Source organism: Periplaneta americana, chromosome 11 (genome assembly GCF_040183065.1).
Source record: "Periplaneta americana isolate PAMFEO1 chromosome 11, P.americana_PAMFEO1_priV1, whole genome shotgun sequence".
Taxonomy (NCBI): domain Eukaryota; kingdom Metazoa; phylum Arthropoda; class Insecta; order Blattodea; family Blattidae; genus Periplaneta; species Periplaneta americana.
Window position 1 is genome coordinate 161,163,398 of NC_091127.1, and position 15,796 is coordinate 161,179,193.

Here is a 15,796-nt window from a genome sequence, read left to right on the forward strand (position 1 = left end):
TTTATAATCCTTTTTGGAGACTTCTCCAGGTGACAGAAGAGGCGGGGTTTTGCCTCGTCCTCTTTTGACGAAGGAGGGTGATGAATCGTGGGCAATTTAAACCTGTTCAGCAAGTCCGCGGTTTCTGGACGTAGCCCCAAAGTTGCGGTTCAACATTACAGCATATTGAGTGGGGTTAAGATTCTCTGATACTAATGCCTCTTTTGTGAATTTGTTTTTTTTTGCAGAAGGGGGAGAAAGAGGAGTGTAGTCTGGGTGGGGATACGTTTTCTGTACTTATAAATATAACCGGTGCTGGCGACCCTGACATTGGTGCGTTGCATTTCCTTGCCGGCCGGTTTCTCGTAGGTCAGCTCCGAGGGAGGAGACATGAAGTTACATCAGCGGGCAGTCGCTCTCGCCCTCGTGCTCTTCGTCCGCCATGCACAGGCCATCTTCCTGCCAAAAGCCGAATTTCTCTCCGGTAAGTGCCAACTTTAACACGGGACACTCTCGCTGCACAGCAAGTACCTCTGCTTCTCACTTTCAATACAACCGCCTTTGAAATAACGAAAAACTGTCCAAATGCTTTGGAACAAATTCTAACCTTCTGATATTCTGTATTTAGATGAAGATAAATATCATAGGTCCTTCAACTGTCAGATGCATTTCCAATTCACTGTGGGCTAAAGCAAGGAGATGTACTATCACCTTTACTTTTTAACTTTGCTCTAGACTAGAGTATGCCATTAGGAAAGTCCAGGATAACAAACAGGGTTTGGAATTGAACGGGTTACATCACCTGCTTGTCTATGCGGATGACGTGAATATGTTAGGAGAAAATCCACAAACGATTAGGGAAAACACGGGAATTTTACTTGAAGCAAGTAAAGAGATAGGTTTGGAAGTAAATCCCGAAAAGACAAAATATATGATTAGGCCTATGTCTCGTGACCAGAATATTGTACGAAATGGAAATATAAAAATTGGAATTTTATCTTTTGAAGAGGTGGAGAAGTTCAGATATCTGGGAGCAACAGTAACAAATATAAATTATATTCGGGAGGAAATTAAGCACAGAATAAATATGGGAAATGCCTGTTATTATTCGGTTGAGAAACTTTTATCATCCAGCCTGCTGTCAAAAAATCTGAAAGTTAGAATTTATAAAACAGTTACATTACCAGTTGTTCTGTATGGTTGTGAAACTTGGACTCTCACTTTGAGAGAGGAACATAGAATAATGTGCTTATGGAGATATTTGGGGCTAAGAGGGATAAAGTTACAGGAGAATGGAGAAAGTTACACAACACAGAACTGCACGCATTGTATTCTTCACCTGACATAATTAGGAACATTAAATCCAGACGTTTGAGGTGGGCAGGGCATGTAGCCCGTATGGGCGAATCCAGAAATGCATATAGAGAGTTAGTTGGGAGGCCGGAGGGAAAAAGACTTTTAGGGAGGCCGAGACGTAGATGGGAAGATAATATTAAAATGGATTTGAGGGAGGTGGTATATGATAGAGAATGGATTAATCTTGCTCTTGATAGGGACCAATGGCGGGCTTATGTGAGAGCGGCAATGAACCTTCGGGTTCCTTAAATCCATTTGTAAGTAAGTAAGGTTATACACATAATAGTACCTTATGCAACGAGCCTATAATGGTAGTAATTAAGACGCGAGTATGTTTATGAAACGAGCGCAAGCGAGTTTCATAATTTTCATACCAGCGTCTTAATTACCATTATAGGCAAGTTTCATACGACTTTTTATGCTCGACCATATTTCTAACTTGAAATTATTCATGAGTATTCGTGTTATGGTTATGTAAGTGAGGAGCGGAACTGACCTTCTAAATTGTGAGATGTACGCAGACGCGAAAGTATTGATTTTTTCCGAGCAACGAATGCCATTGACCTTGATATAATCTAGAGATTAACATGAACATTAGTCATGATATAACCTGAAAATTGACTTAGAATTGAAAAACGAGATGAAGAAATTGAATTTATTTGAATATTATTTACAATTAACGCTAATTATTATTATAGTAACAGAACATAACCTTCTGCGACAGTATTGGATTTCCAGCCTCCGTGACTTTTCGCTAGTTGTCTTTCGATTGCATATCCGAGAATAATCGATACTTGCGCTTTTATAATGGTGCAATGGTGATTTCTCATTGGCTGAACAACTGAACTATAATGAACAGGTGTACTTTAATGAGGTGCATTAAAGGGCTGCTACCAGGTATATAATTACTACATTTCGGCATGGTCGAGCATAAAAACATATATAGGACTAGCGCTTTCGCTATTAAGATAGCATCTTCAGGCCTGGTTAGCATATTATGAAGCTTTTTACATAAAGACATAGATGGAATACAACATAATGAAATAGTACATTATGCAACAAGCCTATAATGATAGTAATTAAGAAGCGAGTAGGGATGTTTATGAAACGAGCGCAAGCGAGTTTCATAATTTTCATACGAGCTTCTTAATTACCATTATAGCCGAGTTTCATACGACTTTTTATGCTCGACCATATTTATAACTTGAAATTATTCAGACGTATACATTTTATTTGTATCTGACAAGATCGGAAGTGCCCTTGTTCTAGGTCGTGAATTGTGAGATGTGCGCAGACGCGAAAGTATTGATTTTTTCCGAGGAATTATAATGTCATTGATCTTGATGTAATCCCGTTAAACTTGATATAACCTTGATTATTGAATTCGACATTGAAAAACGAGATGACAAATTGAATTTATTTGAATATTATTTACAATTAACGCTAATTATTATAGTAACAGAACATAACCTTCTGCGACAGTATTGGATTTCCAGCCTCCGTGACTTTTCGCTAATTCTCTTTCGATTGCATATCCGAGAATAATCGATACTTGCGGTTTTATAACGGTACAAAGCTGACTTGTCATTGGCTGAACACCTGTAAGCTGAGTTGTCATTGGCTGAACACCTGTACTTTAATGAGTAGGTGTATTTTAATGACATGCATTAAAGGAGTGAACCAGGTGTATAATTACTACATTTCGGCATGGTCGAGCATAAAGTAAGAAAATACACGACGTGAGAAAAATCATGTTAAGATAACTGTGCAAACAAAAGGCAAAGTAAAATAATGACTTGAAAAACAGGCAAATGATTGTAATAATTCAAACCTCTATAAAGTCTAGATATTAAATTATAAAAATTATGACTTGAGATAAAAGTCTGCAAAACATGTGCGCACCTTATAAAATATAACAGAGACGGTTGAAAGAGTAAAAAGATGCAACACTCATCACGACGTATAGAATGGCAGCGTGTAGTGAATTTGTAAGAATCAATAAGAGATGTTTTAATAAAGGTCCTATGCGGATCAAAAAACATTACGTAGCGATAAAACACGAGATTTTTGAAGCCGTGGGAAGAGACAATGTTATCCGGCAGTGGTGGTGACTGGTGCAATGACATACAGTATAAAAGAATCACATCATGACGTAAGTAATTTTTCTCACGTCGTATATTTTATTACATTTCATTATGTCGTATTCCGTCTATGTCTTTATGTAAAAAGCTTCATAATATGCTAACCAGACCTGAAGATGCTATCTTAATAGCGAAAGCGCTAGTCGTATAAGGTGGGTGCTCCTGTTATGACCATATTCCTGATATGGCCACCCGCCTATTGTGAGTTAACCAAAAATCCGCTAAATTGCAGCAGCATCCAGTGAAAGGACATCCTGGACTTGATCGTTTTGCATCCAGTCAGGTTGAGCAATATGGCGTCAGTTGCCTGTTTTGCGTTTTTCATGTGACATCTTATTTTTCTCTGGTTAATGTCCTTTGTTTTATGCATGTTTTTCAAATACTTGTATCATGAAAACCATCGTACTCCATTCAGTTTTTAATGTTCTGTTGATTGGTGTTGTCGTTGATGGCGTATCTTTTACGAGTTGTTCATAATCAAACGATTTTCGTGAAAGCTTACCTGCTCCTGATATGGCCATACCAAATGCACCATGGCCATATCAAGTTCATTTCACTTTATTTTTTTCACCTGACAAATTTACATGCCTTATAGCTGGGATTACGCAAAAGTTTTGTATTTTAAGAAAAACAACTTATTTTTTTATGGCAAAACCTGTTTTGACTACACTTTTGAATTATAAAAAAAGATTATTGTCATGTTTATTCATTTTACACCAAAATTATTTAATTTTAGCACAACTGCGCAATAAAACTGAAAACAATCACGATTTGTAGAACATGGAACAAGGGTGGCCATGTCATGTGCACACGTTCCTGATATGGCCACTAGGTAGACTTTTGGAATTTGGGACTTTTTTGGATAATTAAAGCTATTTTTATGGGGAAAGGAATTTTTTTAAGAAAGTCCATTAGACTGAGAACGAGTAAGAAAAAAGTGGTTTACATTTTTTTTTTCAAAATGGCGGCTAGAAAAATTCTCAAACTTTAGCATGGCCATATCAGGGACACCTACCTTATATGTTTTTATGTGTATAACATAATGTAATTTTTTGTACTATGCATTAGGTTAAAAATAGACAGTTATTGAAGCACCTATGATATTCAACTTCATTTACTTGTTAACTTGTCGGACCAACATGCCTTTCAAATTCTGTACTTAGGTTCAATATCTGGATAAGACAACACTGCCTAAGTCTTAACAGTACACTCTGTCCTAACGTTGAAATTATATCCCACAAAACTCGTACACATCCGAGTCACATAGAAGTAAAAGCTTATCAGTACTGGTGCATTACAATGTGAACAGGGTGTAAACGATATAAACTACCAAAATTATACAGACCAGAGGTCTGCATCGGACTTTTCGCTCGAGCGCCAAGTAGTTCACAGCATAATCCGATAGGTAGCGCACATGCATGATGGGTAAAATTGTCGCGAGCGATAAATTCTCGAACGGTATAAGCCGAGCGTTAGACATTCGTTCTTGTTACATTGATCAACTGTGTAGTAACATCATAGATGTTTATCATTTCAAAACTTTGCAGTGTTTAACTAACCTCTTCATAGTACAACTACAAAACTTGCTTTAAAATGTAATATAAATGTTGAAGGTAAATGTCCCCCCCCCCCACACACAGGAGTGATTTTGTTTTTGCCATATATGATAGATGTTATTGGATGCAAATGTAATTATTATAAACGGAGAACACAATCACGATAATGCAAGAACTGTATCGAGTTTTCTATTAATAATAATAATAATAATAATAATAATAATAATAATAATAATAATATTAATAATAATAATAATCTCTAATAATTACTGTATCAATCTTTGCGTCTGTAACAGTTGTGCAGCATGATTATTCGTTTCATTATATTTTCTGTGACGTTATCTCTGTACTAATATTGTTATTAATCTACTGCTATATCAATAATAATTTGTAAAACGTTTCTACATTGTCGCTATATATAGGCGGAACACTATGTATGGACCTATCATATTATATATGTGGTAAATAAAATATTGAATAATTATTAATTAGCAATAATAACTGTATATCGAAGTTTTTCATACTATTTTATTTATAACTTTATGTTCCTGTTTTGGTACGTTCCATTTGATGTTTGTCAAAAACGCAGAAAATAAAGCCTTATTTTTACCGTGTGAGCAAAACATATGTGTATCTTATCTGTCGCCTTCCATACAAGATAAGACATGTCGGTGAGATGACCTTGTACTGTGCTTCTATTTATTACGAGCGTATCACGACCAATCTTATCTCACTCGAGCGTGCGACAGTCGACCGAGTTCAAGCGAGCGATTTAACTCCAATGCAGAACTCTGATACAGACAGTACATATCAATCTACTGAACAAAATCTCTGGCGAAATGTAATTATTTCTTATGATATAATTTAATTTTAATTTTAAAATACCATGTTTTTAAAACTGATAGTAGTCTGTTTACATTTCGACTGAATGTGACTACCATTGCCAAACATCTTGCGCCCAACACATACCAATACACAACACATTAACAAATGACTGCTTCAGCGTACGTATCGGGCAAAGTTAATAATGACTATCTATTCTCATTTTCAAAAACATTTGGCTCACAAATTTTTTTTTCCTCAGAAAACCTTGATAGTTAAAGATAAACATTATTTGACTTTTTTCCTCAGTTATTGACGCTCTGCCACCAGTAATGTTTTGGCAGTTTATATCGTTTACAGCCTGTACATATAATAAACTCTATGGTACAGAAACTTTTTTAAGTGTCATTCCTTAAAAATGAAAATAGAAACACTTAACTGTTCATTATTCTATAAACGAAAGTTTAACTATGTTATTAATAAATTGATGCATATACAAAAACGTAATAATTATTTAAAAAATGATTTAAAATTTCTTTGACCGAATGAAGAACACATTTCATCACTTTGTAGTAAAAGCAATGATTGGCATTTTTATTTCTGAATGGAAATGACACCTTAGGAATGACAAATTCTTCATTGTTACTGCATACTTCGAGGAAGAAACTTTCTACAACTCTTATTTAATGATGTCTTTAACAATACCTCGGACTTAAAATCATCTATTGTCGATAACGTAATGTCATGACATAAGTCGATCAGGGCATTTTTAATGTTCCATCCAGGCGCTTGTCTGGAGACAACGGAAACATCAAATTTCAGAATAGAAGTCCTGGAGTGTAACTACACGTATTTCGAATACCAACTCAGCACGCCCTCTGTGGCTAGATCATTTAAATATATATGTAGTGAGAGTCCATGGTTTGATATTTTATTCAAATAATGCGTGTTTTCTCAATACGCATTATAGGTAATAACTTAAAAACGAGAAGTCAGAACCGAGCAACATCAAATGCCCCGTCGTGCAGCAGGCAGAGAGGGATAGAGCATACCCACCAGCAGCTACGGTGCACCATAGTGCAGTCTCTTATCCACGGGGAAGAGACGCTAGCCCGAGCGTGCTCTGTGCTGACGACCGCTGGTCTATTGTATTGTAGGACAGGTCAAAGCCGCGAACATTTCACGTTCAAGAATATGGTTTATGTTCACTTCAGTGAAATAAGCATGCCGGTAAGAATTCTACGATGCACAAAATAGGAATTATATCTCTATTTATGAATGTATTTATAACTATTTCATCAATACTAATCTATAGCTAATTAATAGAAAAGAATTAATACTACATTTCCACGAAATCAGTTTTGGTAAATTACAACATTACAATGAAAGGGAACAGACTTATTGTTGTATCTCATAAGTGAGTTTACGTATTTAGAAATTCATGTAAGTCTCTCTAATGCGTATATTTCAATTTGAGGAAGTTCGACAATTCAATAAGGTTATGGTATATCAAAACTTCCCAGTGTAAATAACTAATTAAATTTAGTTTAAACAAAAAAATGTCAATTTAGACATTGAGGGGAAGTTTAAAACTAGTGCCAATTGCATTTTAGATTGTTTACGTCCTCATTTCCCCCTCATCCTCTTTAAAATTTCAAACGACACTCCAATATTTTGGTACTTAAATTTTATTAGAAAGAGTATTCAAGTGTTTATACATATCATTCATTATATGTTTTACTTCTTTTGTTTTCTATCGTCTCCTGGCGCAACAAATATGTTTGCAGCTTCAATAATAAGGTGCTTCCATTCGCTCTCCTCTGCGACTTTGTTTCGCGTGAACGGTTTAAAGACGTGGACAGAATTTATTCGTAACAAAATACGGTTATAGTTCTGTTTACAGATGTATGGAACTCTGAGATTAGTTTAAATAACTTTTGTCGGTATAAGGAATGCTGAAATATGAATTTCCGAAAAAATCTGGAATTTTGTTTTTCACGATATTTTTTCTTCGTGCTTCTCATGATGAGGAAGGAAAACAAAACATATTTAGCTCCACAAGAGGCAATAACCGTGACTGTAGTAGCACTGAGAGTATAAGGTGATTAAGACAAAAAATGACGAAGAAACTAGGCCTACTTCACGGGACACTTCTTCCGCAGTTCTGAATATACTATAGTACAACAGTTTAATTAGAAGTAAATTAGAATATTCCTCAATCACATGGAACCCAAAGCATAAATATCAACAACATGTAATTGAAATTATTCAGAATACATTTTTAAGATTATGTATTTTAAATCGTTTAAAAATTCTTGCCCTATTTGGACACCAACACTGTAGCTAGTATCAATGTTTAATATGAAATCCCTTCAACATAGAAGATCAGTATGCACAATTTTATTCCTCAGGAGAATATTCACAAACAAAATCGATTCTTCAGGCATACTTAAATTAATTTCTTTTCATGCCCCATTCGTTAAGTCAAGTAAGAAAGCATTTTGCATATTCCTAGATCAAAGACAGTCAGTCATAAAAATTCACCCCTAATCAGAATGTTGTCCCTTTCACTCATGCATTGAGTGTTCTGCCCAAGGGCAGGTATTTTACTGCAAACCCAGCTTTCTCCAATCTTTCCTATTTTCTGCCTTCCTCTTTGTCTCTTCATAAGATCCACATATCTTGATGTCGTCTATAATTTGACATCTTCTTGTACCCCGACTTCTTCTCCCGTTCACCATTCCTTCCAGTACATCCTTCAGTAGGCAGTTTCTTCTCAGCCAGTGACCCATTCAAGTGTGAGCGCATGATATTATCATATTATTATGATGTACCGGCACATGATATTTCAGTGCAGAAATTCTGCGTTACCATATAATGAAGGATGGATAGAACAGATAGATGGATCTCGGCCACTTAGTCACTCGTAATGAGTGCACCTCTGTACATAGTCTGTTGGACACTGTGCCACTGTCACATATTATATGACACAGTACATGAGGGTAGGCCACCAAAGAGAAAACTGAGAGATAGAACTTAAACTGAGAAGATTCGATCCGGCATCGAAACTGGAACCAGGTGTGGCTTAGTGGATAAAGCGTCAGCACGTAGAGTTGAAAACCCGGGTTTGAGTCACGGTGCCGGAGAGAATTTTTCTCTATTCTATCCATCCTTCATCATATGAGAACGCAGAATTCCTACACTGAAATATAATATGTACTTCGGTACACCATAATAAAATTCATAAAACTAGACAACCAGACAAAGCTGGCCTAAATGAAATGTTATACGTTTCAGAAATCATATGTTTAAGTAACAATCTTGAACTCTTTTTCTTGTAGTATCACAATACCTACACTACACTTGGTAGGACGACAAATGCTAGGATTTTAATGATTTTGCATCTTTTTCCGGTTAGTTTAGTACTTGCTCCTTCAGGAATTAAGTGTTAAGTCAACTTTCGATTTAAATAGAGTGGTTTTGGGTCTTGTTTAATATGTAAGATTTACTTCTTGTCCGCTTCAATTAACAGAGCACTTTTTTTCTTCTTTTAGATACTTCTTGGTCATCTTAATAGGATTTTGCACATAAAATATGCATTAATTTTTATTTTAGATGGCACGTCTGTGTTCCCATATTTCCTTGAAATGAATAAGCGGTAACGGAAGACATAAGTAAATCAATTCTTAAGAACAGTTCTCGCGCAAAATGACATTGTGTAAACAAATACGTGTAAGAAATAATTTCATTTCATTACGCACAATATACTTAACATTATTTCACTCTGTAATTATGTAAGGAATTACAGGATGGGGAAGCTTATTTAAAACCAATTTTAATCCAATTTAGTTATTACTTACTGGCTTTAAGGAACCTGGAGTTTCATTGCCGCCCTCACATAAGCCCGCCATTGGTCCCTATCCTGAGCAAGATTAATCCAGTCTCTACCATCATATCCCACCTCCCTCAAATCCATTTTAATATTGTCTTCCCACCTACGTCTCGGCCTCCTAAAGGTATTTTTCCCTCCGCCCTCCCAACTAACACTCTATATGCATTTCTGGATTCGCCCATGCGTGCTACATGTCCTGCTATAGAAGAAAATAATTAAAATATGTCTTCATAACGTATTGATTTTCCATTTCACAAATTGTTTTTAGACTTTATGGTTCTTAAAATATGACAAATTTATTATATTGTATTAATAAAATTCATATATAAAAATCGAAATACCTTTTAATTGTATTCTCATAGTTATGAAACAAAAAATAAGAATTCTTTAAGATTGTTTGAACCAAAATGCAATACTGCTACAGTATTTAATCAAAGCAGTAATTTAGGCCCAAGGATAGGCTACATAACATATATATATATATATATATATATATATATATATATATATATATATATATACTAATCTTGTTAATTGTAAAAGTTCTAGTATTAAATTTAAAAAGTTAAATACGGATTTTATAAATAATGAAAAATTGTAAGTTTAAATAGGCCTATACATATATTCTGATGTTATACTGCTTGCTAAAATATGGAATGCAAGTTAATAGATGATTCTCTTTTCATCATCGGTAAGTTCTGGTGTTGTGCATCTCTTTCAAACCTGATAATCGGGTCTAGTATTGCTCCTGTGTTCTTTTCTCTATCAATGGCAACAATAGGCTATCTGCTCGTCTTGTTGAATCATCTTCCTAGATACAATGCACTTCTTCATGCACTTCCAATCCTGGTTGTCTTCGGATGTCAGCAGGCATTGTCCTTACCCTGTGATGGCGGTTGTTCCGTAGTAACTCAGTATATTCATTTTTTTCTGAATTTAATCATGAAACTTTTAAATAAAATTTCAAACACCGCAAAACTTAATTTCAAACGTTTCCTATTCTGCTTTATGTATGGTCATTTGCTATTTTATGTATACTTAATCTTGCAAAATCGCTTTGAATAGGGTAAGGTTGCGTATATCGCACCACTTTAGCATTTATAATTTTTATTGACCAATACAATTTTTATTTTCTGCATTCCTTCACAGAAATACATTCCCAGAACATTTACCTTTCATGTAAAAAAGAATCCTTGAATTTGATTTAATATTTTTGAAGTAGAATGATATTTTCGAAACACTTGTCAGTGGTGCCATTTAGGCAACTAGTTTCCTAAATAGCACCTGCGGTATCTTAAATCGCACCTCTTTATCTGCAGGGAACGGGATGAAGGAAAGCTTTTAATATTGAACATATTGAAGAGTATTTAATATGGATAATGTAATAAATGAAAATTACAAGTTTTTTAAAATTAATGAAAGAGAGTAACGCATCTTCAAATGAAATTGAAAAAATAAATTACCTAACATTTAAACTTCCTGAATGCGTTTTTTATCGTTACACATTTGCCATGTGCTTCACCAGGCAGTTCAAACTGTAAACTGCGTCACCTTTTCTCCACGATTATCTCGAAGCCACCTAAGAACTGCTTCATGATTTAGCTGTCTGAAATGGTTTGAAGATAGAAACATCTAAAGGCTGGGCCTCTGAGTATTATGACGAGGAAGCTGAAACAGGAGCACATCATTTTCCCGAGATAATCTAGCTTCTAAATTTTTGGAATGGTTCGTATAGGTGGACATACAGAAACAGCACTTTTTTCTATGGCAGGTTTGAGTGGCAAATAAAATGTTTGAGCTATTCAGCAAATAGTTCACTGTTGATATAAACTGAATCAGAGCAAACAAATAACGATCCTGGAAGAACACCAGTTGATAATGTAGGATGCACTGTTTGACTGTTTGACGTTTAAAAATTTTCATAGGTGGCACAAAATATCCGGTGTGCTTGTACAACACACACTTGTTGTATTAACGCCCTTTTCACCATTTGATATTGCACCCACCTGATGCATTCCTGGTTCAGTTAAAATTTTTGGGCCTTCTTTTGTACGGTTAGAATTGCTATAGTTGCTCATATCGCACCGGTGCGAATTAGGCACCTACAAAGTGGTGCGAATTGAGAAACTACGCCATAAGTTATTATTTCCTTCATTATAGCCTATAATCACCACATGTTCGAAAATCCTACTAAGTTAAATGTTCTTTAATATTTCTTTTAACCAATAACATCTTAAGATTATGGATTCCTTTGCATACAAATCCGTTATTTAGTTACAAAATGTTAGCTAAATGTACATCCACCTGAACGATTATATTAGATACACTATCACCACGCTGCAGACACAAAGAAGTGGCAGAAATCAAGTGACATGGTGGAAGTTCATATGGTATATTGTAACAATACCACTAGATGCCACACTACTACAGTAACTTGTTTTAAACTAGCAGTGGTGCCATTTAGGAAGCTACTCTACCCTATAGGGTAAAGGTTGGTAATACTGTGATAGAATAATATTGTGATAGTTCTTTTTGGGAAATTATTATAATTTTACTGAATGAGAGGAAGATCGGTTTTTTGCGTCAACATATTAAGGGAATGTTCGTGGACAAGTTGCTGCACAAAACCGGTCCTTCTCTCGCTCAGTAAAATTGTAATACATTCTCAAAAATAACTATCACAATATTACTCGTATCACACTATTACCAACCGTTACCCTATAATATAAATATATATTTTGATGTACCGAAGTACATATGATATTTCCATGCAGATATTCTGCGTCATCACATGATGAAAGAGTGATGGAACGGAGAAAAATTCTCTCCGGCGCCGGGATTTGAACCCGGGTTTTCAGCTCTACCTGCTGATGCTTTATCCACTAAGCCACGCCGGATATAATCCCGACGCCGTTTAGAATCGTCTCAGATTAAGCTCAATCTCTTGGGTTCCCTCTGGTGGCCGCCCTCTACACTACGTCATAGATGTCTATGAACGCAGGACCGAAGTCCATTACATGTGTTGAGGTGCACTCAGATGAGTGACTGATTGGCCGGGATCCGACGGTATGGGCGCCGTCTTAAATCACAAAGTGATTTATTACGCATATCATATATATTTTGATGTACCGAAGTACATATGATATTTCCATGCAGATATTCTGCGTCATCACATGATGAAAGAATGCACCTCAACACATGTATGGACTTCGGTCCTGCGTTCATAGACATCTATGACGTAGTGTAGAGGGCGGCCACCAGAGGGAACCCAAGAGATGGAGCTTAATCTGAGACGATTCTAAACGGCGTCGGGATTGTATCCGGCGTGGCTTAGTGGATAAAGCGTCAGCACGTAGAGCTGAAAACCCGGGTTCAAATCCCGGCGCCGGAGAGAATTTTTCTCCGTTCCATCACTCTATAATATAAAGTTAGCTCATTGCTTTTGTTCAGAAACATTTTGTTTGGTTTTCTGGTTATTGGCTACATATTTTATTTTAGAACATTCTTTCATAATTCACAGATTATAATTTTAATTCCAATTAAGAAAAACAAAAGATAACAAAATAAAACGCAGAATTTAGTAAATATAAAATTCTTGTCTCTTCAACAGTAGATATGGAGAGCGAAGCAGTTAAGCAGTCCTTCATAGGATCAGCAGGAAGATCGACGCATTTGTCCAAGTCAGATTTGGATTGATTATTTACTCGCAGTGTTACTTGATAAATCTGAGCTGGCGTAACCGACAACGCTCACCATATAATTTCAACGTCGTGCTATCCTCCAGGGAGTCACTTAACGAGCAATAAGATTTCCATTATCATTAAATAACACAAGCTGCGACATGACAGGATAATCTTATTTATAATTAACACGATGATAGATTGTACTTAGTAGCACATCGCGGGTATAATGTAACTTTAATAAGAAGATTTACGTCGGCCCCTGAGCGAATTCGAGCTTCACATGAATATCTTATAATCAGCTCAATGAGCAGCAGAAATATAGCAAACTATTCCATATAACATAACCTAATCACGAACATGTTGTTTGTCAGAGAAATATTGCTTAAATTAATAAATTTACAACTTCCTTCCCACACAGCCCTCCAAATTAATGTCCTGACGTCGTTGTACGAGAGAGATTCATGCATTTTGATTATAAAATTGTTTAGACTTATTTAGTAATAGGTAAACACACTGTCTATTAGTCATTCTGGAAATTGTTTTTTTCTCGTATTTCATTTGTTTACTCATTCTCTCTGGACATTCTTTTCCACGTTCTTTCGTATAATCGTACGTAGTTTTTTTCGTGCATTTATTTGCTTACTTTTCGTATATTCAGAGTTTATCGTTTGTTCGTTTATTCGCTTGTTTTTCCATACATTCTTTTGCTCGATGACATTGTATTTCCATTTTCTAGTTTCCTTATATTCGTTTGCTAGTTCTTTGTGTAAATTCTTTTGTTCGACCTTTCGCGCAATCGTTTGTTCCTTTTTACTTATATTCGTTTCCTCGTTCTTTCTTACATTCATTCATTTGATTGCTTGTTCTTTCTTCATATTCGTCTTCTCGTTCCATTTTACCCTTGTTTGATCCTTTCTTTCTATAATTCTTTGGTCGTTATTTTTGTAATTAATTTCCTCATTCTTCTTTCACATAAATTTGCATGTAAATTTTACACATTCGCTTGCTCTTTCGTTCTTACATGTGTTTGCTCTTTCTGTAGCACATTCGTTTGCTCGTTATTTTACATTCGTTTGTTCGTTCTTTCCTACGTCCATTTGCTTGCTCCTTTTTAAGTTAATTTGCATGTTACTTTTCACATTCGCTTGCTCTTTCGTTCTTATCATGTGTTTACTCTTTCTGTGGTACATTCGTTTGCTCGTTATTTTACATTCGTTTGTTCGTTCTTTCCTACGTCCATTTGCTTGCTCCTTTTTAAATTAATTTGCATGTTACTTTTCACATTCGTTTGCTCTTTTGTTCTTATCATGTGTTTACTCTTTCTGTGGTACATTCGTTTGCTCGTTCTTTTACATTCGTTTGTTCGTTCTTTCCTACGTCCATTTGCTTGCTCCTTTTTAAATTAATTTGCATGTTACTTTTCACATTCGCTTGCTCTTTCGTTCTTACATGTGTTTACTCTTTCTGTGGTACATTCGTTTGCTCGTTCTTTTACATGCGTTTGTTCGTTCTTTCCTACGTCCATTTGCTTGCTCCCTTTTAAAATTAATTTGCATGTTACTTTTCACATTCGCTTGCTCTTTCGTTCTTATCATGTGTTTACTCTTTCTGTCGTACAGTCGTTTGCTCGTTCTTTTATATTCGTTTGTTCGTTCTTTCCTACATCCATTTGCTTGCCCCTTTTTAAATTAATTTGCATGTTATTTCTCACATTCGCTTGCTCTTTCGTTCTTACATGTAGGTAAAGTTGCAGGCCAGAGGGGAAAAGACCTTTGGGGAGGCCGAGACGTAGATGGGAAGATAATATTAAAATGGATTTGAGGGAGGTGGGATATGACGATAGAGACTGGATTAATCTTGCCCAATGGCGTCTTATGTGAGGGCGGCAATGAACCTCCGGGTTCCTTAAAAGCCAGTAAGTAAGTAAGTAAGTATTATTATTATTATTATTATTATTATTATTATTATTATTATTATTATTATTATTATCATAGCCCACAAGATTAAATGACGTATCTGACTCATCAGGTGTTAGGACCGGCACTAGGAATCCAACGATCACTTGTCCCGTGGGATGATCGCCATAAAAATTCCAGTCCACACCTGTGGACTAGCCGCGTCTAGCCGCAAAACCAGGTGGCCCGGGTTCGATTCCCGGTGGGGACAAGTTACCTGGTTGAGGTTTTTTCCAGGGTTTTCCTTCAACCCAATATGAGCAAATGCTGGATAACTTTCAGTGCTGGACCCCGGACTCATTTCACCGGCATTATCACCTTCATCTCATTCAGACGCTAAATAACCTATGCTGTTGATAAAGTGTCGTAAAATAACCTACTAAAATTTAAAAAAAAATTCTATAAAAAGTTG

General features: G+C 35.8%; 1 protein-coding gene across 1 annotated transcript in view; it reads left to right on the plus strand.

Annotated features, from left to right (window-relative positions):
- The first annotated feature begins 298 nt into the window (after nucleotides 1-298).
- The window catches only part of LOC138709517 (basic salivary proline-rich protein 2-like), a 159,073-nt gene continuing 143,575 nt past the window's right edge, over nucleotides 299-15,796 (plus strand). Inside the window, exon 1 of the mRNA XM_069840339.1 lies at nucleotides 299-463. Within this exon, the coding sequence (XP_069696440.1) occupies nucleotides 370-463 (94 nt within the window). The 5' untranslated portion in view covers nucleotides 299-369. The remainder of the gene's footprint in view (nucleotides 464-15,796) is intronic.